Consider the following 27,050-nt stretch of genomic DNA (forward strand, 5'->3'; position numbering starts at 1 on the left):
ACCTTTTCCTGCAGACAGACCTGCCTGGCCTTTGATAGGTTTCAACTCCTCTTATTTGAACGAGGCACCAGGTTTTAGTGAGTCCATGTTGGCCTGATAAGAAAATACAGCTCCCGTCTCTGACAGGGTATGTTTGTGTCCTTGTACCTTAAAAGTATTCAAGGATGAAGCAATTTTGGATCAGATTTCCTAAGTGATAGGTACAAGGAACCACCATCATCTCACTATGTCTAGCAGTGATGTTAAGTTTTCTGACAGGAAGTGTCTTTCCTCTTTGACAGTTTTTATGTTTTAGAAGTTTTTAGTGAGGTAGTCTGATTGGAGTTTCGTTTTGTTTTTAAGAATAGATGTGTGGAGTACATGCTACTATCCTGCAAGGCCCTGATGCTACTTTTAGTACAGCTGAAATCAGTGATGAAGTGCATTTGTGTGTATGCACAGTAAGAGCTTAGCAGTGTATTTGAAATGGTACATGAAACAGAAATTGAAATTAGGACATGCGGTAACTTTGCTTCTGTACAGTAGTTGCTTTTCATATCTCTAAATATACTCTTTGTTATTTGTGAGCATTGGAGCTGAATATATAACCTGAAGAATGCAGTAGTTCACAGAAATGAATAGAAAATATTTGACAAGCAATAGTTATCATGTAAGAGGAGGGAAGGATGAGGTATTGAACATGAATAGTGCATACAGCAAAAAAGGTAATTATATGACTGTATTAAGAAGTGATTGATGTGTCCTGTAGTGACTTACAGAATATTTCTCAACTTTAATGAATTCTTTTTTGAAGGAATACTATTACTACCATTGTAGTATATGCACTGTAGTAATAAGAAAGCATTAAAAGGTAGATATAGCAGGGAGGATGAGTTTTATTAACTTCACTGTTTCTTGCTTTGTCTTTCAGCTCTGTATTGTTGAACATTTCTATTCCCAGCCGCTTAGTGTACTATGTTGCCAACTGGCAGATGCTAAGAAGAGAGTAAATTCTTTATCACATGATCAGTGTGAAAACATTCGAAAACTGCCCTCTTTTAGAAGGTAAAAGGCTAAATAAATTTTGGACAATCTTGTAGTCAGCTTTTTTAAAAAATGAAAGGAATATCATATGAAAATGAAATATCACATGAAATATCATATGAAATGAAATATCATGTGAAAATGAAAGGAATATCATATGCCTATGATAAAATAGGCATCACAGAAACATGGTGGGATGGCTCCTATGACTGGAGTGTTGGAATGGAAGGTTACAGGCTCTTTAGAAAAGACAGGCCCAGCAGGTGGGGAGGGTGAGTTGCCCTTTATGTTAGGGATAGGCTGGAGAGTATGGAACTCTGTCTGGGGACAGGGGATCAGTTAACAGAGTTTGTGGGTCAGGATTAAAGGGAAAACAGTGATGGGAGACATTACTATGGGGATCTGCTACAGGCTGCCTGATCAAGAAGAACCTGCGGATGAAGCACTCTATAGACAGACAGGAACAGCCTCACACTCACAGGCCCTTCCTTGTTTTCATGGGTGACTTCAACCACCCTGACATCTGTTGGAAGGACGGCACGGCCCGGCACAAGCAATCCAGGAGGTTCCTCGATTGTGTGGAAGACAACTTCCTTCTGCAAGTTATAGAGGAGCTGACAAGGAGAGGTGCCATGCTTGACCTCGTGCTCACCAACAGGGAAGGGCTTACTGGAAACGTGATGCTCCAGGGCAGCCTTGGATGCAATGATCATGAGATGGTCGAATTCGAGATCCTCAGGACGGTGAGAAGAGCGTGCAGCAAGCTCGCTGCCCTGGACTTCAAAAGAGCAGACTTTGGCCTCTTCAGGAACCTGCTTAGTAAGGTTCCATGGGATACAGCCCTAGAGGGCAGGGGGGCCGAACACTCTTGGTTGATATTCAAGGATCACCTGCTGCAAGCTCAGGAGTGTTGCATCCCAACTAGAAGGAAGTGCAGCAGGAGGGCCAGGAGACCTCCTTGGATGGATAAGGAGCTCCTGAGGAAAACTCAAATGAAAAGAGAGGCTTATAATAAGTGGAAGCAAGGACAGGTGGCATGGGAAGAGTACAGGGATGTTGTCCGAGAAGCTAGGGACCAGGTTAGGAAAGCTAAGGCTCAGTTAGAATTAAACTTGGCTAGGGATGTTAAAGATAACAGGAAGGGATTCTACAGGTACATAACAAATAAAAAACAGACTAGGGAGAACGTAGGCCCCCTCAGGAAGCTCTCGGGAGAACTGGCTACACAGGATTTGGAGAAGGCTGAGGTTCTGAATGACTTCTTTGCCTCAGTCTTCACTGGCAAAGGCTCTGACCAAACCACCCAAGTCTTGGAAGGCAGATGCAGGGACTGTGAGAATGAAGACCTTGGGCCCACTGTAGGAGAGGATCTGGTTCGACACCATCTTAAAAATCTGAACGTGCACAAGTCCATGGGACCTGATGAGATCCATCCGCGGGTCGTGAAGGAGCTGGTGAATGAAGTTGCGAAGCCACTGGCCATCATATTTGAGAAATCATGGCAGTCAGGTGAAGTTCCTGAAGACTGGAAAAAGGGAAATATAACCCCCATTTTCAAGAAGGGGAAAATGGATGATCCAGGGAATTACAGACCAGTCAGTCTCACCTCTGTGCCTGGCAAAATCTTGGAGCAGATTCTCCTGGAAGGCATGCTAAGGCACATGAAAATCACCAAGGTGCTTGGTGACAGCCAGCATGGCTTCACTAAGGGGAAATCCTGCCTGACCAATTTGGTGGCCTTCTATGATGGGGCTACGGAACTGATGGACAGGGGTAGAGCAGTTGATGTCATCTACCTGGACTTGTGTAAAGTGTTCGACACTGTCCCACATGACATCCTTGTCTCTAAATTGGAGAGACATCAATTTGATGGATGGACCACTCAGTGGATAAAGAACTGGCTGAATGGCCTCATGCAAAGAGTTGTGGTCAATGGCTCAGTGTCCGGCTGGAGACCAGTAACGAGTGGTGTCCCTCAGGGATCAGTGTTGGGACCGGTCTTGTTCAACATCTTTGCTGCTGACATGGACAGTGGGATTGAGTGCGCCCTCAGCAGGTTTGCCGATGACACCAAGCTGTGTGATTTGGTTGATACCCTGGAGGGAAGGAATGCCATCCAGAGGGACCTTGACACACTTGTGGGCTGATGCCAACCTCATGAAGTTTAACCATGACAAGTGCAAAGTCCTACACGTGGGTCGGAGCAATCCCAGGCACAGCCACAGGTTGGACAGAGAAGAGATTCAGAGCAGCCCTGTGGAGAAGGACTTGGGGGTGTTGGTTGATGAGAAAATGAACATGAGCTGGCAGTGAGCACTTGAAGCCCAGAAAGCCAACTGTGTCCTGGGCTGCATCAAAAGGAGTGTGACCAGCAGGTTGAAGGAGGTGATCCTGCCCCTCTACTCTGCTCTTGTGAGACCTAACTTGGAGTATTGTGTGCAGTTCTGGTGTCCTCAACATAAAAAGGACATGGAACTGTTGGAACAAGTCCAGAGAAGGTCCACGAGGATGATCAGGGGACTGGAGCACCTCCCATATGAAGACAGGCTGAGAAAGTTGGGGCTGTTCAGCCTGGAGAAGAGAAGGCTGCGTGGAGACCTCATAGCAGCCTTCCAGTATCTGAAGGGGACCTATAGGGATGCTGGGGAGGGACTCTTCATTAGGGACTGTAGTGACAGGACAAGGGGTAATGGGTTAAAACTTAAACAGGGGAAGTTTAGATTGGATATATGGAGGAAATTCTTTCCTGTTAGGGTGGTGAGGCACTGGAAGGGGTTGCCCAGGGAGGTTGTGAACACTCCATGCCTGGCAGTGTTCAAGGCCAGGTTAGATGAAGCCTTGGGTGAGATGGTTTAGTGTGAGGTGTCCCTGCCCATGGCAGGGGGGTTGGAACTAGATGATCTTAAGGTCCTTTCCAACCCTAACTATTCTGTTCTGTGATTCTATGAATATGTAAATTAAGCTCTGTGAAAACTAGATCATTTGTGCATGTGTTTCTATTGCAAAGGGAAATCGATCAGAAAGAGGTCAGTTCTAAATATTTTCATAAAGCCTTCATCTTCTGGTCTGCAGAGTTCAGCTTCTGTGATGTGTAATCACTTGAACTTCTCCCCACTCCCCCATTTTTCTTAATGCAGAAACAAGCTATTATGACAAATAACCATAAATCACTTTTGAGCTTGTTAAGATGGCTTGGAGCATGATCTCTAGGGTTTTGGAGTGGCCTTTCAACTTGCTGGATTTGACTGTCCCTTTTTGAATCTTTCCAAAGATAGCCTTATAGCAGCGTAAACTATCTGAAATTTTTAACCCTGTAATCTTTAATCATACTTTACATTATATTTTTTATGTTCTTGCTTTTTTCTTGCCATCAGATATGTAGAAAGGCAAGAAGCAGAGAAACAGATTGCACTGCTCACAGCAGACAGCTTCGTAAAGGTAAAATTTCAAGAATGTCTTTGGAAAGCACAAATAACTTTCCCAATGTATTACTTTGTGGAGTGTAATAAAATACACGACTAAGATGTATAGTTCTGTGTAATGTCTTTTGTACAGTACATACTGTGCTTCATGTCCAGTAACGGAGAATTGGGATTGGGAGGTCAGAATTCCAAATCTCTAGGGCTGCCACGTATACTGTTACACAAAACTACACAGCTTTTCTTACATCAACTTTTAGCTGTGTCTAGAAATATAACTGCTTAAAAAGAAGGTTATAAGCTTATTTATGGCCTGGTATTTTAATGCTTACTCAGATTGACTTTCTTGGAAAGTCAGTGAAGTGTTTGAAGAATGAGTAAGTAATCTTGGAGGTTATTTCATAAACTCTTAATCCTCCATACCCTCTGTGTAGTTTCTGATTGATCTCAGTGGGGCAGTCTGGGTCCTGAGGCACATGTTCACACTAGATGTCATACAGGATTAAAACTTTAATTTATGTTACTTGTTTATCTGAAGGTTTATCAACTGATTGAAGTCAGGTTACTGCTATTGTGAGACCTTCTGGAGTTCACCAACAAAGCTCTGCTGGTTATTTTCACCAGCTGAACCCCTCCCAGAAGCATTGCTCAGGGTAAAGGATTTCTCCTAACTCTTCATCTCAAGTACAGCTAACCTGTCAGGCAAATAGTATTACCAGAGATAAAGCAATTAATTTATCCTAGCAGAGCTTCCTAGTTTGCAAGGACTTTTCAAGTGTGAAGAGCAACGGTAATGGCTGGAAGAGAGGTTGGTAGCACACAAGTTTGCAACTGCAGTGCAGTTTGCAACTCGTCATGGCTAGACATGATTTATACATGATTTTTTGATCCTTAGTCTTCAGTGGCAGAAATAGATTAAGCTACAGCTCACTTGCTGTTTATTCACACCTGAGCTATGCCAGCAGAATTCCTCATGTGGCTGTGTAGTTAATGTCATTAGAGAAACAACCCAGTTGAAGTAACCTGACCAAAAAAAATGACAAGACATAAGAATGTTTTTGCTGGGTTGTTTCTGCAGAATTATTTCACTTCTGTTGAAATAACAGGAGGGAAGGAGTGGGAATGGGCAGCTGAGACTCTGTTTCAAGTTTAAAGACCATGTAATGTGCTGCTACTTTGAAAGTTTAATACTTATCAGCTTAAACTTCGTGTCTATTAAACTTTATATGTTTAATAATATATACCCCTTATATCACAAGCCTCACCCTGTGAGTTTGGGAAGGAAGCCAGAATTTTTTTGCTTATGTGCATATGATGCTTCTGACAAATTTTAACTGAAGACACGTTCTAATCTCTGCAGCAGGGTTAGGACTGTCACTGTACTGCCAAGCTGGCAATGTAGTCTGCCTGGGGACACAAGGCCCTACTGCTGTATTAATGAGGTGCTGGTTATTCTGTATATCGTAGTAATCTACAGTATCATTCTAAGCTTTGAAATGTTTTCAAAGTCACTGTGGTGACTGTTCATGTTCAGGACCAGGTGAACTTGCCTTTCAAGCTTAGCACCTAAACCTGCAATACTCTTTGCCAGCTGCAGTTTATATTCCATGTTGTTGGCACTTTTTGTTTAACAATTATAGGTAGAGTTCCACCTATTTAGAATAATTGGTTTAAAAAGCAATTATACATCCTGATTACTTACAACTCCGAAAGTTTTCATGGCAAATTTCATTTGAAGTTCTGTAAATGTGTCAAGCTATATTTATCAAAATCATAATGCATAGTCTTCTAATAACCAGGACATGTTTTCAAATTTGATCTGGGAAACAAGATGAGGAAATATGGCTGCTCTAATAGGTGCTCTGATGCTCTAATAGATGCTGTAATGCTCTGAGTTTGGGGGAATAAGACTGATGTAGCACCATTAAAAAGAACTTGTTTTCTTTTCTCAGCTTTTTTTTGCGGTGAGGATATGTTCTTTTTAATGATCCTGCTTAGAATTAAAATGCAAACTTGTGAACGTCTCCCTTAAGATCTTAGAAGTTATTTAAACAATTGTTGTATCAGTGACACTCAAATTTTAATAGATAAAACTCTGTGGGGAGGAATGTCTTTAATGTTCTTAATAATCTCAAACTTATTGTAACATCAGAAAGCTCTGTGCAGCACTGTCTGTTACTTTCAGTCTTTGAAGTAGGATACTTAATCTTTACATGTTCATACTTCCTCATATTGTCTGCAGATAAGGTTTTGCTTTTTTTTTAAAATCTTTGATACTCTTTGTTTCAGTTTAACTGTACAGAACTTCAGTGGCTTGTTTTGTTTTTCCCTTTCCATTTGGAATAGTTTTCTCAGACTTGAGCAAAATGGCAATAAAGTATGCAGAGAATCCTGTTGGAAAACCCAAAGATAAAAGGAAAAAACAAATTCTGTTGTTTTTTTTTTCCCTCTTTTTATCTGACTAAAGACAGATGAGAGAAGATCTGATTCACAAACTTAAATGGAATGAGCCCAAAGTACTTTAATACAGCTACAAGAAATTTTCGGAAGCGTTGCATATGCTTCTATGGGAGGCTGGTGATAATGAGATACCATCCAGTAAATTCAGTAGCAACAGTTAATAATTTCTTTTTCTGAATGCATGATTTCTTTTTCCTTCCAGTTCTTTATGAATAAATGGAAGTCAAATTAAGAGCACATAGGAACAGCAACTGCATATTTATTTTCTGTGAACCGGTCATTTTACATATACCTAACTAATAAAAACAGCAGCCACCTGCAATATAAGAAATAAAATTTTAAATGCATTTGTAGTATAAAACTGCAAATAAGGATTTGAGTAAAAGTCGCTATATACTTTCTCATTGCCTGCTAAAGATATAGTGTACAGTCTCCTTTTTGCTAGATGACATGCCAAATCTAAAGTGAAATATAGTTGAAAATGGTAAAATAATAATGCTAATCAATGAAAAATCTCAAGCGAGATGGAGGAAGAAAGAGATTTAACAACATGCAATGTGACTGCAGTGAACTGTTGAAATACAGCTTTTTTGCATAGTGGTCTTAATTTAACACTGGTGCTTTAAATCATAGCACACCACAATGTCAAATCTTCAGAGTTACTTGTAGTCTTTATGAGAGTTTTAAATAACTGTATGTCAGAATGACTTACAAAGCAATTATTTTGTCACTGTAGGAAACAACACAGAAGTTGCTGGAGGACTTGCATGTTTACCATGAAAATTATGTTTCAGTTCTGAGATGTCTTCATGTTTTCACATGTTCTCTTCCAAAGTATCCTTTGGGCAAGCAGGTGATGTACTGTTATTCCATTTCACTGAAATATGTTTTGTTTGTTTGTTTGTATGGCATTTGAATAAGTATATTTTCTTTCTCTTTGCTTACTATTCTGCTGCTTTGCTCCCTGCTTAAAATGGAGACAGATGCTTTCTTGCTGTGGGCAGAGGGCAACAGCATGTGATGTCTTTAGTGGCATGGGTGATACCTTGTCAATCAAAAGGAACGAGTTTCCAGGAAGAGGCAGATGTGCAGATCAGCAATAGAATGCACACATGGATGGTTCCCACATCTGGAATTATCTGTATGCACTGCAGACAATGTACACTCTTCTGCCGCTTATTAGCTCACTAGTCAAAATCATTTGGAGAGACTGAGTTTTAGCAACCTTCTGTACAGAATAAAATGATAGTAAGGGAATGGTGATAAGGGCTCTTAATAGCCATATTGCTCTAATGTCATTAAATCCACCTTCTCATGCTAAGCAGTTTCTTCTTCCACTAGGAGAGCAATCTATTCTGTGCATGTTCATTTGTCTCTTTGTCCTCAATGTATTACACACTGTTACTAGAATTTGTTCCTAACTACAAAATCAGCATAAACTGTCCTAGTATTTGAAAACAAAAATGTGTTTTAGCTGTGGCGTTTGGTTGGAGTTCCTCTCTGTTCTCTGCTGTTACCTTAATCTGAATATTAGATGTTTGAAACCTGGTGCATAGCAACACATAGATTCCAAGATACTAAATGCTTTAATTTCTTTTGCATTCTTCCTGCATCTTTGCAAAAACAAGCTCCAAAGGAATCATGTATTGCTTTGACAGGCTTCTTGTAAGAGTTTCACATTACTTTGTTTGTAAAACACTTTATCTTTTCTTCACCTTCTGCATAACAGATCAGGGAGCTGCATTGTGCATGTTTGGAAAACCGAGTGTGGGAGACAGAAGATTATGAGTCATCTCTTCAGCTAGCAAGGTGATTTTTTTTTTTTTTTCTTTCCATTTTGTTTCAATACCATTGTTCACATGGAGAATATCAGTCATCAGTTATTCTGGAACTTAAAGCTGAGGATGTTACCTGTTCGCAGCTACTTGGAGGATTGCTTGCAAGTAAAATTGTCTGCTGTTTTCATTTTGTCTTTCAACTGTTTTCCATGAAACTCAACCAGCTTCTAGTATCTCTTCTGCCCTGAGTAATTATGCTGAAACCACAGAGATTAGTGTGTGTGAATGAGAACATCAGTTGGGTCTTTTATTGCTATTACTTTTAGTTGGCCTAAATTTTAATCTGTTGTGAAAATTAGAATCTCTTCCAAATGAATATCTGAGGCCTTTCTTATCTCTTTAATTTACTTCTTTCTTCCTGCCTCCTTTTTCTGACAGTTTGTACAGGGACTCAGTTAAATTTTTGTGTCTATTGTAAGCTTAGGACTTCAGGAGAGCCTACACCTGTGTTGTCTGACTGACAGTGTTGAAAATGTCGTGGTTTAAACCCAGTCAGGTAACTTGTTCACTCGCTCCCTCCCCCCTTCTTTCCCTCCCCCTACTCCCGAAGGGACGGAGAGGAGAATCGAAAAGAATGCAACTCCCATGTGTTGAGATAAGAACAGTTTATTAACTAAGGTATAACACAAATCACTACTGCTACCACCAATAACAACAATGATAAAGGAAATAACAAGGGAGGAGAATACATCATCTCACCACCAGCCAACCGATAACTTGCCCCCCAAGCCTGACCAAGCACCGACCCATACCTCCTCCAACCCTGCAGTCTCCCAGCCCTTCCGGCTAACTCCCAGTTACCTCCTGGGCATGACGTGCTGTGGTATGGAATACCTCTTTGGTCAGTTTGGGTCAGGTGTCCTGTCTCTGCTTCCTCCCGGCTTCCCCTCCTCCCTGGCAGAGCATGAGGCTCACAAAGTCCTTGGCCAAACCAAAACATCATTGTTATCAGCTCTGTTCCCGAGCAGAAAGTCAAAACACAGCACTGCACCAGCTACCAAGAAGGAGAAAAATGACTGCTACTGCTGAACCCAGGACATTGTCCAAGCCATTTTTCTTAACAGAAGATCATTAAATTGCAATGCTGCAGCTACAGACTTTTAAATGTGCTTTATTATGGCAAGGGGCTGTTTCCTGGTAGCTGCATTAATTCCAGTAATACATCAGTTCTGATGCAACACCGTTACTTCAACTGCCTCTTCCAGAGCCTCCAGGCTTGTGAGGTTTTATGTGTCTGACGCTAAAATTGCATGGAAGAATATATCTGGGCTCATATACAGAAGGAAGCATGCTCTTATATATTACCACTGCGCCATATTGTTTGCCTTCATCCCTTTGAAAGGATTACATTCTTGATTTGTCATTTCTACAGTATTTCCTCCTTAATCCTTCTCTGACTCACTGAATACTGACAGCACTCAAGCACCTATCAACCCTTGCCCACCAGTGTTTCATTTTGCTTTCCTGTAGTCTGTTCTGTAATGTCTAGTAACTGACATTTTCTCCTCTCCTTTTTCTCCCTTATGTTTAGTTTGCTTTCTTGCACTTTTAATTCATCTGTCCCCTATCTCAAAAGTTGATGGTGCCATCAGGTTCTGGCTTGCTCCCTGTTTATTCTTACCTGTTTAATTCCTTTTTTCTTTTTTTAAATCCAGGTACTCTGTCATTTGTTCTTTTTTTTTTTTTTTTAACAAAACTGCTTCAGCCCAATTTCTTCAAATACTTGGGATGCTGTGATTATTATTTTGTCTTCTTTCAGCTTTAACTCTCTTTTCCATTTTACACATACTTGTCTCTGCTTTTTCTGCATAGAATCTTGCTGTTGTTTTTTTTAAGAAAAGGATAAAATGTGATCTTTCCCTTTCCACTCACAATCTTCTTTTTTCTGTCCTTTGCTCAGGTATGGAAGTTAGTCATGGTTCCTTAATATCTCTGTCTTCCGAGGGGACACATCACCTGTTGATATCCTTAGGATTGCCTTTTCCCATCCCTTATTCTTCTTGTCAGTGTTTTTCTGGAGTCCATCTTTTTTTCCCTTGTATTTAGAAAGTAAAAAACAGAAGCTTTTGATCAGGTTATTTCTGAATTTCTAACAAAGTCTCTCTTTCACCCTTTGTGAATTATGTTTGAATGTGGGGTTTTCAGTTGTTGCATTGAGTTTCTTTTATGGTTGGTTGGTTGGTTTATACTACAGCCTTTCTTGGACTGGATTTTATCCCTTCTGCTAAAAGTGCTCTCTCCAAAGATGGTGTTTCAGGTTATCGAAGTTTAGCAATCTAGACAGTAGTTACTCTACTTTAGTTGTCTAGAATCTTAAAATGTATAATAGGGAGACAGAGAGTGTGTGTGAACAGTAGTTCACATTGGATTAATCTAATCAGATAAGATTAGGAGATGTTGGAAAGTGTCTCACGTGACAGTCTCCCACACCTGTCTCACCTGGTTATGCGGAGCTGACTGACTGCAACATCTGGTCAAGCTTTTAGGTGGCAAAACTTTGAGGACTGTCTGACCTATTGTCTTCTGTCTAGATACTGTGCTGATGCTTTTGTACGTCAGTCATTGAGGCCATTTGTCACATACTGCTTATCACAGTCCTGCCCTTCTGTGACTGTTGTCATTTTGTTGTTGACCAATCTCTGTAACCACTTCTTCAGATGATTGCCCACTTCAGCATTCAGAAGGAGTTTCTGTGGACTTCATCCTGTCTTCCTTTCTTCTCTTTCTTAACTCATCTCTGAATAATCAGAGACAGATTTATTTACTGTCTTTGGATGATCTGAGATCTTCCTTTCTGCTTTAAGCCTGTCTCCTAAATGAATTAAAATCTTAAACCCACGCTCTGATACCTGGCATACCTTGCAGTAATCTCAAGACCAGAAGGTTTAAAAGCATCCTTTTCTGTTTCTGATAGGTGATAACCATCCTCTTGCTTGCTCTTTGGGCCCTGTAATCCCATTGTTGTTGTAAATATTTATTTTCCTAGAACTTGCAGCTTCTTTTTGAATAATGTTACTAAAATAAATTTGTTCTTTCCCTTCACAGATCTCCAAATCTGGTTATCCTCTCACCATCTTAGGTGTTTAATTGTTGCAGTATTTTGTCTGGCCTGGAAGAAGGCTATCTTGTTTACCCATTAGTTTCTTCAAGACAGTTTCAAAATGTTTCTAGCCATTTGTGTGCTTGTTGTTAACTCCTAATGCTTTTCACAATACAGATACACAATAAATGTATCTGAAGGCATCACCAGGCTTACAAAAATCCATAACCCCGAATCAGATAAACTGAAGTTTCAAATTCCAGCTTTTACAAGCATTTAGCATCAACTGCCAGTTAGAAACTAGAGATCAATTTGCAATTGCTCTTCCAGACATCCATAAAGCTTCCCCAGCCTCTTCTAAATCTTCCTTAAATCTCTCTTAGTCAATATTTAGGTGGCTGATATGGAGATGGACTCTCTGACGCACTGATCACCATCATTTCATTCTTTTGTCATGCTCCCTCTTTTGTGTAGCTGTGGTTTTTGTATCTTCTAAACTAAAATCCTTAGACTGTTAGCAGCTTTGGTTTCTGTTTTTATATTAGCACCTTTGCTTTCAATAAGACAAAGCAAAACCATAAGAATATGCCTGGGAAGGGCTTCTAGTAACAGCGGATATTACAGATGTGTGATTGTTCAGAACCAGAGTGTTTAGCAATGGGAGCCTCTCACACTGCATGAAGAAAGTTCCATGCCTGTGTAATGGTACTGGCTTGGTGCAGTGGCTGCAATTCTAGATTTCATTTATGGATGTTTGCAAGGACTTGCTTTGGTATCTTTTAAATGAAAATTCTGAGACTGAGCAATGCTTGGTGACACAGAATGCCTAATACATAATTAAAAATAAGTAAATGGCTGGATGTTGAGCTAAATAATCTCAAGGGGTCACTTCTAGTGGTGGTTAGGCTTTAGGTTTATAGTGACCAAATACAGAAAACTGCAATTAGGGTTTTGCTTGTGAATCATTTTGAATACAGAGTAATGGATTTTATGGCTGTGTGAACACACACTGATCTAATTTTCTACCATTTCATGAACTATTCATTCTTGGGAATGGGTTACAAACCACACCATTCTTCTTTTTAATCAGCGTCACAGTCTCAAACATTTAACTCTGTATGCAGGGAGTGTTTTTAGCTAGCATATCAGAAAAGTTTTCATTGTCAGTTCTGCAGGAAACTGTAAACGGCATCTGTCTAAGTTGCTTTGCTTCCTTCTGTCGATGACAGCAAGGAAAGAAATAACTGAAGACTGGGAACAAAGACTGAATGCTTGAAATCTTGACAGTTTTCTCTTTTAAAAGGAGTTTTCCCAATTATTTTTTAACATTTTTCCAACTAAGAACATTTAAAGCTGTTTCATCATTCTGTGTTTCAATTTCAGCCAACAATTGTGTCTTTCAGGATGCTGAATAAGTCTGATTTGGAAACCATGCTTCAACAATGTGTGGAGATACTTGTGTCATCTTCTGGAAACGAGTTTGATAAGGCAGTGGAGAAGTTGAAGGAGTTCTTGACCCAGTTTCAGAAACTGGAAGGTGGGTGTGTACCATCAAACATTCCATTGCAGATTATAGGAAAAGATGGTTTATAATCTGACCAATGGGTATAATTTTACCTGGTGATATCCTGCCATCATATTAAACCATTGGATTTTTCAGGATTGTTTTAAATACATGCACAAAATTAGGAAGTGCTTAGATTATTGGTATGTGGTTCATGCTTTTTATAATACAGAAAAGCAATGTGAGGTAAGAAATTGGACAGATCAGCAAACATTACTCACTAAATCTGTCATATGTAGATCTTGAACATTTTACCAGATGTTGCAATTGTTTAAAACATTTAACAACTAAAACTAGATATTGAGAGATATATAGGAGCACACTGCCTTATGACACAGTATTTAATCCAAATATATATAAAGTTATTTCACCTGCATGTTCAGTTAGATTCAATAAGAGCCAGGACACCAAGTGCCAGTTGTCAGGGCTCTGCTGACAGGGTGTAACTTGTCAGGCCCATATATTTGATTGTTCATATTGTTCATGGTAACTGAAAGTTAGTAAGGCAAATGAGTAGCAGCCTTCCATCTTTCAGAGGCAGATTAGTGCCATATTGCTTCTGAAATAGGAGTATGACATATTCCAGCATTCTTCTGGAATGGGAATTTCATTGCTTCCCCTGAACTACAAGAGTGCTTCTCTGTGATTCCCTTTTAAAGATGAAGTGGTTATTACCTGTTCTGCTTTATGCTTATTAAGTTCATTATCAGGGTGGTTGCTTGCTACCCAGCTTTTGGACAAGTAGGCAATAAGCCCCACAAAATGCAGTCTAATATTAATCAAAGTAGTCATGTAATGCTCTGGTGTTAACTGAGGCTTGTTTAGAAGAAATTGCTCTTGTCTGTACCATATATTTTTTAACAGATGTAGTGACAGCAGGGCTGTGGTACAAGAAGTAGGTGATCACTTTGAAAAAGCTGTATATGTCACTGAGGACAGCAGCACTGAAGGATCTGAACTATTGTGGAAAACCTAAAGGTTGATCTAGTTTAGAAAAAAGAATTGAAGCGAAAGGCTTTTAAGTAGCTTGACTTACCTTGAGGTAATAAATAAAAGAGAACAATTCTGGGAATTCAGGGACATGTAGAACTATAAAAGAAAAAAGGGCAGTATTTATTTTCACGTAGGACTTGAAGATATTTTTAAAGCGGAGATGGTCTAATGAATCCATAAAGGGTCTTAGTTTGTTTTCAAAGTGGACTTCAGCTATAATGAAAAAGTGAGAAGGGGAAGTTCGGATAAACTCTTCATGAATAGGTTGCTGAGTTAGGTGACTTCTGATATGTTTCTGTGACTATGTTGATCTTCAGTGGGAGTTTCAGAAGTCTGCCAAAAATGTTATATACCCACATTTCCCACAGAGCTCTTGGAGTGAAAAGATAGTCCAAAATTCTTTATTTTCCATTGTTAACAACAACAAAGCCCATCTTCCCAACTGCCTCGTGAACTGGAAAAAATGAAAACGTGAAGCTTGAGGAAACAGAATACCCTTGTGCTCAGTCTATTTTGAGCTGAAGGATTGATAAAAAATATCTTAAAATGTATTGGTGCAGTAGTGGAGAGAGCAAGTTCTCTGTTTTGGAGTCTTCAACACAAATGCAAATGTCCACAGGGAACTGGAAAATACAAACTCATTTTATGTAGGTCACCAGAAAGCTTTTATATGTAATGATTGTCACAGCTGATTGGAGCTTGACCTGTGATCTGTAGGTGGAATCTCCATGTTATTACCGTCTTCATAAGTAAGGCAAGAAATCTAGTTACCTTTTGTTTTGATTCTGGTTATCACTCATCCTGCCATTGATTGTGATTCCAGAGTTTTTGCTTCTTTGCTTTTACCTAAAACTTACTAATTATTGGTGCAGTCGATCAACAGACTACATGGCTATGAAAACAAAGCTTTGTTATAAATTAAGATTAGAATAACACTGAACAATGAAATGCCTTACCATGCTTTTGGTTTGCTGCTCTGGTTGCATTTTCTGGGTTAAGTACAGAGAACTCATTTCTGACATTGTGTTTTTTGTGCGTGAGAAGGGCTGTGTATTGCAGTGATTGGCTTTTTGAACACTCCTAAGCATCAGTGGTATCTAGTACTAATCTGTTCAATTTACAGATATTAAGATTATGACCTAGGATGACATAAGCAGAATTCAAGTGCTGTGCAAGGCTTGTGCTGGATCTTTGCTGAGGGCTGAATTGCTTTAATTACCATTGATTAAGCTGCACTGCAGAGTCCTTGTTTAACTATCTGTTACAAATTGCAAGACTCAAAAGCTGCCTGTGTTTGGGTCTATGTTAGCTGAACACTTCTCAGATTGCTTCTAGGGGCAAGGGGGCTATATAGGTAGTCAGGAAAAGTTTACCCCACATATCAAACATTAGTTTTGTTCTAGTAGCAGAAGCTTTCCAAGAACAAGATGTGTCCGTATCGTCACAAAAGGAGCTCCAGAAGAAGACAGACCTTTATCATCTTCAGAAGGTTAGGCCTGTGTAGGCTTTACTGACTAGTTCCTTAACTAAATCTTTTAAGATGTACTTGTCCATGGTTAGTTCTTCCCAGCTTGCTGGAGCTCTGAGTGGAGGTTTTGTATAAGTAACTCTTCTTAAAAATGAATGAATAAGTACCAACTGTGTATGTCAGGCGCACCTGGCACAAAGACAATTATAGAAAATATCTGTCATAAACTAGGGTTTTAAAATGCAAATTAGGGGGTTTCTTCTTATTTAACTTGTAAATGACACTTTCTGCCTAACACATATTTCTTTGAATTTCCCAAACTCCTACCACTTTGAGAACTGAATACACTGGCCTAAATAAAAATAACTGCACAATCACACTTTCAGACATCACCAGTGAAGACATGCCAGCAAAGATTAATTATACATGTTAAGCATATAGATTGTGTTCTGCAGAGAATAACTACCTCCCATGTAGTCATGTAGTTTTATGCACCACTCTTTTTTTAAAGACCTTGTTGGAGTTGAAGGATTCAAGGCGATCTAAGAAACTGACGAAGTTTGAAATGCTTCGTTATGAAGTTGTTGACTATATAGACAGTCTCGTAAGGTGAGCCTTCCTGGTTTATATTCCTGCATTAGCTTGCACCATAACTTTCAACAGAAATCTTGCTAGCATGTTAACCTTGCCAAAACTGTGGTTTGGTCCCTGCAGCCTGAAGCACATTTTTTTCCCTTCCTCTTCTTTCTTTGTTGAGGGTTCTAAAAATAATAATTAAAAAAATTATATAATCTCTTTTCCATAGATCAGTAGAAGTAATTGGCTACAGAAGAAAGCTGAGGGAGGACTGGGTGTATGTGGCAAAGTAGAGTTGAGAGGTTTTACCCTAATCTTTGCTGATCTGTTCTACTTAGCAAATTATAGATGTCAAGTGAGATATCCTGTGCGTTTTGGGAACTGTTTTGGTGAGCAAGGCAAAGCAGAGAGGGGTTTGGAGACAGCTCAGTAACAGAAAATGTGAAAGGCTTGGCATGGGGGAAGAGATGAAGGCACTTGTTAATTATAGAGCTGGGGGGGGAGGGGGCAGAGAAGCTAACAGAAGTGTGACAAGTATGACTGTGCTGAGAGAAAAACTTCATATATAAAGACAATGATGGGCAGAGGCTCAGCACAAAGCTCTGAGATGGCTAAGCAAGATCTGTGGAGTATATGCCTGATGTTAGCATTTCAGCTGCTGCTCTTCAGTGGCCCAGCTATGCTAAATCCATTAGATGTAGAGTTGCTAATAACAAACTTCCCTGCTTAAAAGTTGATTTCAGCACTGTTCATTGATTTTTCAGAGATTTGTCAGTACTGGTTGGGAAACACACATTCTTGTAGTCTCGAACTGCAGTAGAATTCTGTTGTTTCCCGCAAGGTAAAGCTTTGTATCTCCTTCCTTTCCCCATATCTCGTGTTGCTTTTTCAGGAATTACCTTGTTCCTGCAGACCACAAAACTCTGCATGAGATAGTGTATTTCAACACAGCCAGTGTTCTCCGTGGGCACTTGAATGCTGCCCCGAGGATTGCACTTCATACAGCTTTAAATAACCCATACAGCTACCTGAAGGTAAGAAACAAGTGAGTTGTTTGTGGTGCTGTAGTGGTTTCTGAAGGCTGCACAGGAGGATGATGTGTAAGGCTGAGTTCTGCTGTTTCATGGAGCTTGGCACACATTCAGCTGTTTTGCAGAGAACCAGCAAGTTAGTGTTGATAAGCAGCTGGGGAGTTTGCAAAGTGCTGGGGAATCTGGCTGGCCGAAACAAAGCACCTAATTATGGAAAGGGTTCTGTGTGGGGAATCCATTTTTCCAGAGCCTGTTCTAGTCATGCTCTTTTCTTTCTCCTGTTGATGTAGCAGAAAAGTCATTTTGTCCCCCATTATAGATGGCATGACTGTCCGTGGGGAAAAATACAGTGTCTGCAGCTCTTTCCAGGGACTTCCTTTACAGGGCTGGTGCTTAGCCCTCACTGTGTAGACTCAGTGTAAGGTGAAGGCTTTGTTCAGGTGCAGTGATGAATTAACAATAGCTTAAATAAAGCATCTTTAAAGTAGTATGTTGATTTTCTATTTACTATAGTATCTATTGAGTATTGGGATTATGTCTTTTCAAAGTCCGTGAAAAGGATTGTCACTGGTTCTGTTACTTAACCCTGCCCTTTTGTAGACAAGAAGATCAGCCCTTTTTCTTTCTGAAGTCAAATTCCCGGGATGACCAAAAGAAAGAAATAGAGCAGGGTTTGGAAAAGGAGTGACCATATGTCGTGGTTTAAGTCCAGTCAGCCATGCAGCTCGGTCGCTCACTTCGCCTCCTTCCACCCCTGCTCCCAGAGGGATGGGGAGGAGAACTGAAAGAACGTAACTCCCATGGGCTGAGATAAGAACAGCCCAGTAACTAAGGTATAACACAAATCACTGCTGCTAACGGCAATAATAATGATAAGGGAAATAACAAGGGAAGAGAATACAGTCACTCACCACCTGCTGACCAATACCCAGCCCAACTAAGCAGGGATCTGACCCTTCCAGGTAACTGCTCCCAGTTTATATAGTGGCCATGACGTGCTGTGGTATGGAATACCTTTGGTCAGTTTGGGTCAGGTGTCCTGTCTCTGCTTCCTCCTGGCTTCCCCTCCTCCCTGGCAGAGCATGAGGCTCACAAAGTCCTTGATCAGAATAAACATTACTGAGCACCAGCTAAAAACATAGAATCATAGAATAGTTAGGGTTGTAAAGGACGTTAAGATCATCTAGTTCCAGCCCCCCTGCCATGGGCAGGGACACCTTATGCTAAATCATATCACCCCAGCTGTTCCCAGGCTGAAAGTCAAACACACAAAGTCAAAGCACTGCACCAGCTACTAAGGAGAAAAATGACTGCTACTGCTGAACACAGGACATTATCCACCCCTTATTCCATACTATTCACATCATGCTCAGATCCCACATTTTCAATATACCATCACTCTTATCTCATATATATACATATATACATACACACACACAGAGATCATTCCTTAGTGCATGGACCACTCCCTTAGCAGCTTTATGCTGCTAAGTTCATCTGGCCCATGATGTTGGGCTCCATCTCTTGTAACAGTCTTTCAGAGCAGGAGAGGCTGTGTGCAGTGTTCACACTTATGAATAACCTGGGCAATAGTGTCCATTGCTAAGTCCACCCCTCGATCATGAGTCCATCTCTATGTTGCATCTCTGCTCTGATGGCCTGAAGTGCCATGGGCCCACCAGGCTCAAAATAATTCACCCTCCCCTTCAGCAGTTTCTGCAGCTTGCTGCTGGGGACTCCATACAGCTGCCTTCCATCTCCGATGCTTCCAAAGCACTGGAGGGGCCCAGTGGACTAGATACTTGCCCATACTGTCCCACACACCTTGCCACTCATGACTGTCCAGCCTTGGGGAAAATCTCCTGGTCCTCCTATATTGTCGTCTAACCCCATACAAGACCCAAACCTGACTTTGCTTAACTTTTGAGATCAGACAAAATGGTTGCAGGTAAAACACACTCTGTATGTGTGTCAACATGGTGATCCCCATCACAATCAGCAGGCAGGTCTCAAGGGTACCCAAAGGCCATTCAAAACCTGCAGAATTCTCAAATGACGTTGCCATACTTGTCACTAGGGTGTGTGGGAATGTCTTCTTCATAGGCTGACCACCCAAGGAGGGGAAAAAAGATGTGTAATTGCTAAACACTTCCATTACATACCTCCCAAAGTATAGAGGTGGTGAGCAGACTGGGAATGCAAGCCAGATCAGTTTCATGATCAATGATTCTATTGGGTTACAAGTCATTACAATGAGACAAAAACCTTGTCCCAAGGCCCCCAGCCGATAAACACTAACAGAGCAAACAACAGCTGTAAGTAAGGTACAACATGCTGAAACTGTGAGATCAAGAGCAACAACTTTGAGAGCCAATAAATCAGCACTGTGACAAGAGACTATTAATCGAAAACAATGATTGCTTATCACAAATACGATTAGACACACTCTGGTCAGATCTGTCATTATCTCAGCTCTTCGTGCCCCATGTTGGGCACAAAAAAGTACTGTTGTGGTTTAAGCCCAGTTAGCCATGCAGCTCACTCGATCACTCCCTCCCACTCCCTCCCCCTCCCCCCCCCCCAGCTCCCAGAGGGATGGGGAGCAGAATCAAAAGAACATAACTCCCACGGGCTGAGATAAGAACAGTCCAGTAACTAAGGTATAACACAAATCACTGCTGATAACACAAATAATAATAATGATAAAGGAAATAACAAGGGAAGAGAATACAACACCTCAGCACCTGCTAACCGATACCCAGCCCAACTGAGCAGTGATCTGACCCTTCCAGGTAACTGCCCCCAGTTTATATAGTGGGCATGACATGCTGTGGTATGGAATACCTCTTTGGTCAGTTTGGGTCAGGCGTCCTGTCTCTGCTTCCTCCCGGCTTCCCCTCCTCCCTGGCAGAGCATGAGATTCAAAGTCGTTGGTCAGAGTAAACATTACTGAGCAACAACTAAAAACATCGGTGTTGTCAGCGCTGTTCCCAGGCTGAAAGTCAGAAACACAGCACTGCACCAGCTATGAAGAAGGAGAAAAAACAACTGCTACTGCTGAACCCAGGACACCATGCATTTCTTTGTTTTGTCCTTAACTATAGATACTACTTGGAGTTATCCTTGTGCCCTAACATTTCCCTTAAAAATGTGATTACACTTTTGAAATGGAAACAATTGGTTGTAGCTGGAGCTGAGTGATTATATGCTACTTGAATCAAAGCCAGCACTTAACGGGGAGTTGTACTTGATAAAGATCAGTCTTTGAAATCTACAACCCGATTCATACTGGGTTTGTTCGCACCGTGCCTCTATTGGAACGATGGCTGTCAAGTTTTGCTGTGTGCAGGAGCTATTTCTAAAACCACTTAAGAGCTTATTTGTGAAAACAGTAGTTAGCAAGTGGGTACCATTAAAGAGACCTGATATGAACCTCAGTCATTTATTGTTTTTGAAAACCTGTAAAAATACAGATCAGGAAAGCTAGCAAAATCTGCCTACAGATGTGTTTAATAAGTATTCTCTTTGATGAGTTGACAGGGTTTAAAGCCCTCTGTCATCCTGTACTTTGTTATTTGACATGCTTTAACATATTTCTGATGTTTTCCGAGTAGATCATGAAGGTTTGGCATAGTTCCTAACAGCAGCAATACTGGCTGAGTACCTTGCTTTGCATTTTAATCCATGTGACTAAAAGAAATATGTTTTCTTGTTTGTATCCATGACCTCTGCATGGCTTGTACTTTCCTGGGCCATAACCAGAGCAAAGTTCTCTAGAGCTGTTCCTTCCATGGGACAGTGACAGAAAAGGATCTGCTTCAGTGGAGTATCAGCAAATGATTAATATGTGATGCCTTTCTTGCAGGAACCCAGTCCAGTTATTTATTTATCAGAACATGAGCCAAGAATCATGCTTATCCTGAAACAAACAAAAAACACTGCCAAAAAAAAAAACCAAACCAAAAATAAAGTGCAATTCTGTTTTCACTGAGCCCTTGAAAATGCAGCAAGTTGCAACTTGGAGTAATAGCACTGCATGAGGAAATCTGATCTTGGATCTTCCCGGAGTTTAGTCATGCAAGTTCTGATCATGACCTTGGATAGGAAGGGCAATTTTCACACTGCTCTCAAGGAATGAGCCCAGTTACCCACTAATTCATAGCACTTTGTTTGCTATGAAATGAAAATCCTCAAGTTGCAATTAAGCTCTCTTATCGGGGAAAGGAGATACCATATGCATTTGATGCTTTGGAAAGAGAGTAACACTAATTCCAGAGCAAGGGATGCATCTGTCCTCTGTCTGGCTTCTGGGTTCTGGGCACAGGGTCAAGCAAGAGGAGCCCCTCATCAACAGTGTTCTGGGTTGTGCCCACTGCCTCGCTCTTGCTGAAGCAGCACCTCTGTGGTGCTGTACTGGTGGTTTCACAACTGCTGCTCGTTCTGGGGCAGCTTCCTGCCTCTGTGTGTAGTTATTTCCTCTCAGCACAATGCGTGTGCTGCTGCCTCAGGAAGCTGAGGTTTCCCTACATGCAGTCCCTCGCACTATGCTGTAAAGACTTGGCCTTGTCACCACAAGTGAGGCTGAGCTCTTCCAGGTGCTGGCAGAGCCCCTGCAGTGCCAAAGTAATACCTTTCCTGGATCGTTCTCACCGCTTACGTGTGGTCCAGCTAGATACTAATTTCTGTAGGTGAACCTGTTCCAGGAGAGTGCAGTTGCTTTAGAAGTTGCATCCTCTCATGATGGTGATAATCAGTGCAAAGTGCCCAGCAATGCCAGCATTGGCATAAGGTGAGTGGTAGGAAGCCACTGACTTAGGTTGAAGTAGCAGGAGGGAAAAGAGAAGGACCTGGGGTTATCCTTCTGGCAGTGGTGAGCCACTAGATCAACCAGAAAGTGTAACTTCACCTGTGCTGGTTACTAACACAGTAGTAGTTGAAACTACTACGGTACACTCCCAAATTATAGTCTGGTAAATTACTGTCTGGATTGTCACATTTTGAGGGCTCAGCCATGTTACTGTGAATTATCTGGAGACCATTTAGACTGAACTGACAGATGTTAACCTTATCTCTGCAGCTTTTGTGGTCCTTGTACAGAATAAGTGAGTTTGACAATTGTCAAGCTTTCTGGATGTAGTGAGATGCCTCCTAAGTGCTGGAGCATGAGCTGAACCTGAGTCTCACAAATTGCAGGGTTTGAGAGCTGTGAAAGGTAGGCTAGAGATTCTTGAGCAGTCACATTCTTGGCTCAACCTTCTTTTCTATCTTGAAAAGCATTTATTTATGGAGGCATCTTGCTATGGCTTCATAGGCTTCCCAAAAGCAACTTGCATATTCTACTAACATGTAAAAGCATTTTAGCCAAAATTTCTGTGAACTGACAGGAATGGTCAGTGGGTGTAAGAGTGCATGAAACTGAAAACTGGAATAAACCCCATGAACCGATAACAGAATGTTGCTGCAGCTCTTGCTTCTGGCTCAAGTGGCTTTTTCACTTCTCAAGTAAATGGTTCACTGCTGATGACGTGAATTTCCTGACATACAGAATAGTTTGTGAGAAATCAAGACTTTTGCCTTTATGGCAGCTCAAACCAGAGAGAAATGATCATTACATTTCAAGGACGAAACTCAGATGAGAGAAGTGATTTTGCTTTCTAGCATATCTGATAAAGATTTCCTTTTTCCTTTAGCGGGGGGGGGGGAGGTGACACTTTTCTACATACTACATTCTGAGGCAGATTCTGACTAGTTTCTTTTCCTGAATCCATAGAACAGAGTATTTCCCTCTGATAAGTAAATAGAACTTGCAAAAGAATTGGGGGAAAAGTCTAATCAGATAATCGCTCATTAGAAACTCTCTAAGTGTACAAAACTATAGAAGGAACGCCAGGAGTGAAGTAGCTGCGTGTTTTTTTATTGGTGTTTGTTTTCAATGGTGTGCTTGCTTATTTTCCCATTTTGTTCTTTATTTCTTTGTACCCTCCACTTGCCATTAACCACACAAACAGTAAACGTACCATGTGAATTTCCTGAAGTAATGTTCTGTGTAGCCCTTAGAACTGTTCCAGATTCAGAACTGATCAAAGTTACTGCATTCTTTTCAACAGAATCAAGCTTTGAAGGGTGACGGCGGGAGCATTTCTAATAAAGCCCCTGACATATGCATCGTGTATAAGCTTCATTTGGAGTGTGGCAGATTGATTAACCTTGTTGATTGGTTAGAGGTATGTGACAGTGCAAACAGGGTCTTCACCTGCTCTCAGTGTTCTGATTTATCCTTTTGCTGCATGTCTGCTTTTCTTCAGTGCCTCTTTTGACAGCTTAAATCATTGCACACCTCAGTCCCTCCTGTGCAAGAATCAAGTCACCAGCCCACAGAGACTTCCTCTGACTACTGTGGATCGTTTATTTACAGATGATGATGAAAATGTTCTGCTTCTATTTTATGCTCGGCACAGATCAGATCTTATGCTTCACAATGTTACTTTATTATTATTCCCTTTAAAGTCTTCTGTGATGCTGCTGCTTGGCAAGTGTGGGGCTCTCAGAGAGAATGCTTGTGCTAAGGCAGAGCAAAGGTCCTAGCCTGATATCCCATCTGTGGTGTGACCAAAAGAGGGGAGGAGTATAACAAGAGAACATACATTAATAACAGTAATGTTTTGGGGGAGACCTTACAGCAGCCTTCCAGTACCTAAAAGGGGCCTGCATGAAAGCTGGAGAGGCAGTTTTTACAAGGGCATGTACTGGTAGGACAACAGGGAATGGCTTTCAGCTGAAAGGCTAAGGAGGAAGTTCTTTCTTATGAGGGTGGTGAGGCACTGGCACAGGTTGCCCAGAGAAGCTGTGGCTGCCCCATCCCTGGCAGTGTTCAAGGCCAGGTCAGATGGAGCTTTGAGCAACCTGGTCTAGCGGAAGGTGTCCCTGCCCATGGCAAGGGGGGTGGAACTGGATCATCTTTAAGGTCCCTTCCAACCTAAACCATTCTGTGATTCTATGTTTTAGTTCTAATGTTTCCTAGACTGTATTTCATAAGCCTGTCTGGATTATATTACCAATGTACCTTTGTAGACACCACAGCATCCTCTGGCAAGAAGTGCTGTAGCTTAACTACAGGCAGTGCGTGCTGAGGACATTCCTTTATCTGTTTTGTTTTCTGCTGCCTTGTTTGTATACTAGAAATACAAATGGACAGAAGCCTCTTGCTGTCCCTCACTCTTACAGATTTCTTCATAGCTAACATATCTATTGCCTTCATTTTTCCATGTTCAAGCAGTCTCACTTTGAGAATGTTTTTCAGTTCTGTATTGTTTCTGAGAACAAGCCAGGGACCAGAACTGCACTGGGATTTAAAATGCAGGCACATGAGTTCAGAGAATGAGGTCTTTTATTCTGTATTCCTGCCATGCTAATGTGTAACCTTGTTTGCTCTTTTGATGGCTGCTGAACTGACATTCTCATGGAATTGCCATTCCAAGATCTCATTCCTCCTGAGTGATAGTCACCAACTAAGAGCTCATTGTTTTATGTGGAGCTCTGTTTATGAAACATGTTAAATCTGTACTGCTTTTCTGTTTCCAGGCTTTCTCAACAGTGGTGACAGCAGTTGACGAACCAAATGCAGATACAGCTTCCTCAGACCAGGTGGATGATATCATCCAGTATCCTTTCTCATTGCTCTCAAGCTTGACATTTGTTAATCACAGGATTAATGAACCAGGATTTTCAAAATTCAGCTTCATGTTCACTGATAACTGATTCCAGAAAAATAAGGCTGGTTTAAGCAGCCTTAATGTACTGGAAATGTCACAGAAATACATCAGCTGATCAGCAGTTGGGCTGAGTGGGTTGAGGTAAGAGAGCAGCTTCTGACCATAGGAGCTGTTTGGGTCTGAAACAGAACCAACAGACTGTAAACCAAGTTGAAGCTGTTCTAGTTGGTTAAATCATCTGAAAGTTGGTACAGCTGCTATATGGGGGGGGGGGGCACTGCTGGGGAACAGAGGGTAAGATAGCTGTGACCTAGAGAGCAGATGGAGAACAAACAATGAGAGTTTATGATGAGGAAGGTGGAACCTTAGCAGAAGAAATGACACAAGTAGTGTCCTCAGTAGAATCCATGAGTTCTAGCACCTGAGACTTAAGAATTTTAGTTCCCTCAAAACAGACATTTTGCTTCTCACTTTGTACTGATTCTTAACTGAGATCTGAAAAATATCTAAAGGATGAGCATTAGAACCAAAACTTAAACCCTAGCTGTACAAAAGGAGGTTTAACTACAGGAAGAATACTTCTATGGTGTAAAACTTCACCTAGCTTTCTTTTAGTATAAGGCCTTTCTTTTTTTACAGTTCTGACGATAATTAAAACTAAATTCTGTGTTTAACTGAAGGATATATAGTTGTGTGTCAGGAAGGCAGCAAGAAAGGTGTATCAGAGTATAGAAAAGGTGGTGCTGTTTTATGAAACTCCAAAACCAATCTAATTATCTAACTTCCCATTCTTTTGTCAGGAGACATAGTAATTTTGTAGTCTCTCAGAAGAAGAAAGAATTTTTACTTGTGTCTTTGTAGGCTTTAAATGTGGTTTAACAGTGGAGAAAGGAACTCCCTTTGTTGCCACATTGTGCACTCAGCAAAAGAAATACTGATCAGATTGAAGATTTGTGCTTCTGGAGGCAAATCCTGTCCTTTTCCCCAACAATTTTAGTGTTATCAGTGGTTACCATGACTTAAGAGATCTTGCCCTCCTACAGCAAGTGCTGCCTCCATCAATACATGCCATAAAAAGTGCAATTTCCTTAACTGAAACATCCAGTGCTCGTTTTATTCGTGCTGTTTCTGAACTGGAACTCTTGGGCTTCATAAAGCCCAGCAAGCAGAAAACGGACCACGTGGCACGGCTGACGTGGGGTGGCTGTTAATGTGCCACCAGGACTTTAGTAAACCTGTTCTTTCTCCCACCATGCAACAGCTGCGTTCCCACTAACCCAGTACTTGTAACTTTGGATACCGAGTCAGTGATGAGCGAATGTTGTGAGATACATTCTGAGTGCCTGGGTAGGCTTGAATAGCACTGTTGGTTTTTAACGCTCACCCTCCCTGTGTGATGTACTGCTCTCATAATGCTCATGTTCCAAATACTGCTGCTGTGCCAGTTTTCATCTTTGATGTCTGATATTTAACGCTATACTGATGTAATTCGGGCTAGCAAGCCAAAAGGACAACACTGGCTGTGTAGGCTCCAGAACTGATGAAGCAGTATTAAATAACTTGCTCGTAAGCTGATAGGAATAGAGTTGTCATGATAAAATGCCTTCCAGATCCTTGAACTACACATTCAAAAATAAAGCCGGTATGCTAAAAAGACTAAGCTTCCATGTTCTGCTGCATGTTCGTCAAACCACAACTGCTTATAACACCCTGAAAACTCCTTCATGAGGAGAAAGGGATGGAATTATTTTGAAGGTACAAGTTTTTGCTCTTTGAGAATATCAAAAGCAAACTGTCTAAACCACTCCCTTCTTCTACTGAAGTTGATTAGTAATGGGTGACTTGCTGTAAGGGAAATGTGGGTCAGCACACACTAAATGAGACCATGGCACTCATGCACCTTAGACGAAGGTAGTAAAATCCACA

At 41.0% G+C, this 27,050-nt stretch overlaps 1 protein-coding gene across 4 annotated transcripts in view; it reads left to right on the plus strand.

Annotated features, from left to right (window-relative positions):
• ORC3 (origin recognition complex subunit 3) overlaps positions 1-26,784 on the plus strand; it is a 44,482-nt gene extending 17,698 nt beyond the window's left edge. For 3 of the 4 annotated variants that reach the window (XM_062608346.1, XM_062608348.1, XM_062608349.1), the window contains 11 exons: positions 911-1,044; positions 4,398-4,461; positions 7,639-7,755; positions 8,632-8,711; positions 13,184-13,317; positions 15,741-15,826; positions 16,317-16,414; positions 17,274-17,415; positions 23,520-23,636; positions 24,994-25,073; positions 26,230-26,784. In XM_062608346.1, the coding sequence (XP_062464330.1) occupies positions 911-1,044; positions 4,398-4,461; positions 7,639-7,755; positions 8,632-8,711; positions 13,184-13,317; positions 15,741-15,826; positions 16,317-16,414; positions 17,274-17,415; positions 23,520-23,636; positions 24,994-25,073; positions 26,230-26,335 (1,158 nt within the window). In that variant the 3' untranslated portion in view covers positions 26,336-26,784. The remainder of the gene's footprint in view (positions 1-910; positions 1,045-4,397; positions 4,462-7,638; positions 7,756-8,631; positions 8,712-13,183; positions 13,318-15,740; positions 15,827-16,316; positions 16,415-17,273; positions 17,416-23,519; positions 23,637-24,993; positions 25,074-26,229) is intronic. The other variant, XM_062608347.1, reaches the window with a different exon arrangement.
• The last annotated feature ends 266 nt before the right edge of the window (positions 26,785-27,050 follow it).

The sequence above is a fragment of the Pezoporus occidentalis genome, unplaced genomic scaffold (assembly GCF_034315485.1).
Source record: "Pezoporus occidentalis ecotype Australia unplaced genomic scaffold, CSIRO_AGI_Poc_V1 ctg13, whole genome shotgun sequence".
Classification (NCBI taxonomy): Eukaryota; Metazoa; Chordata; class Aves; order Psittaciformes; family Psittacidae; genus Pezoporus; species Pezoporus occidentalis.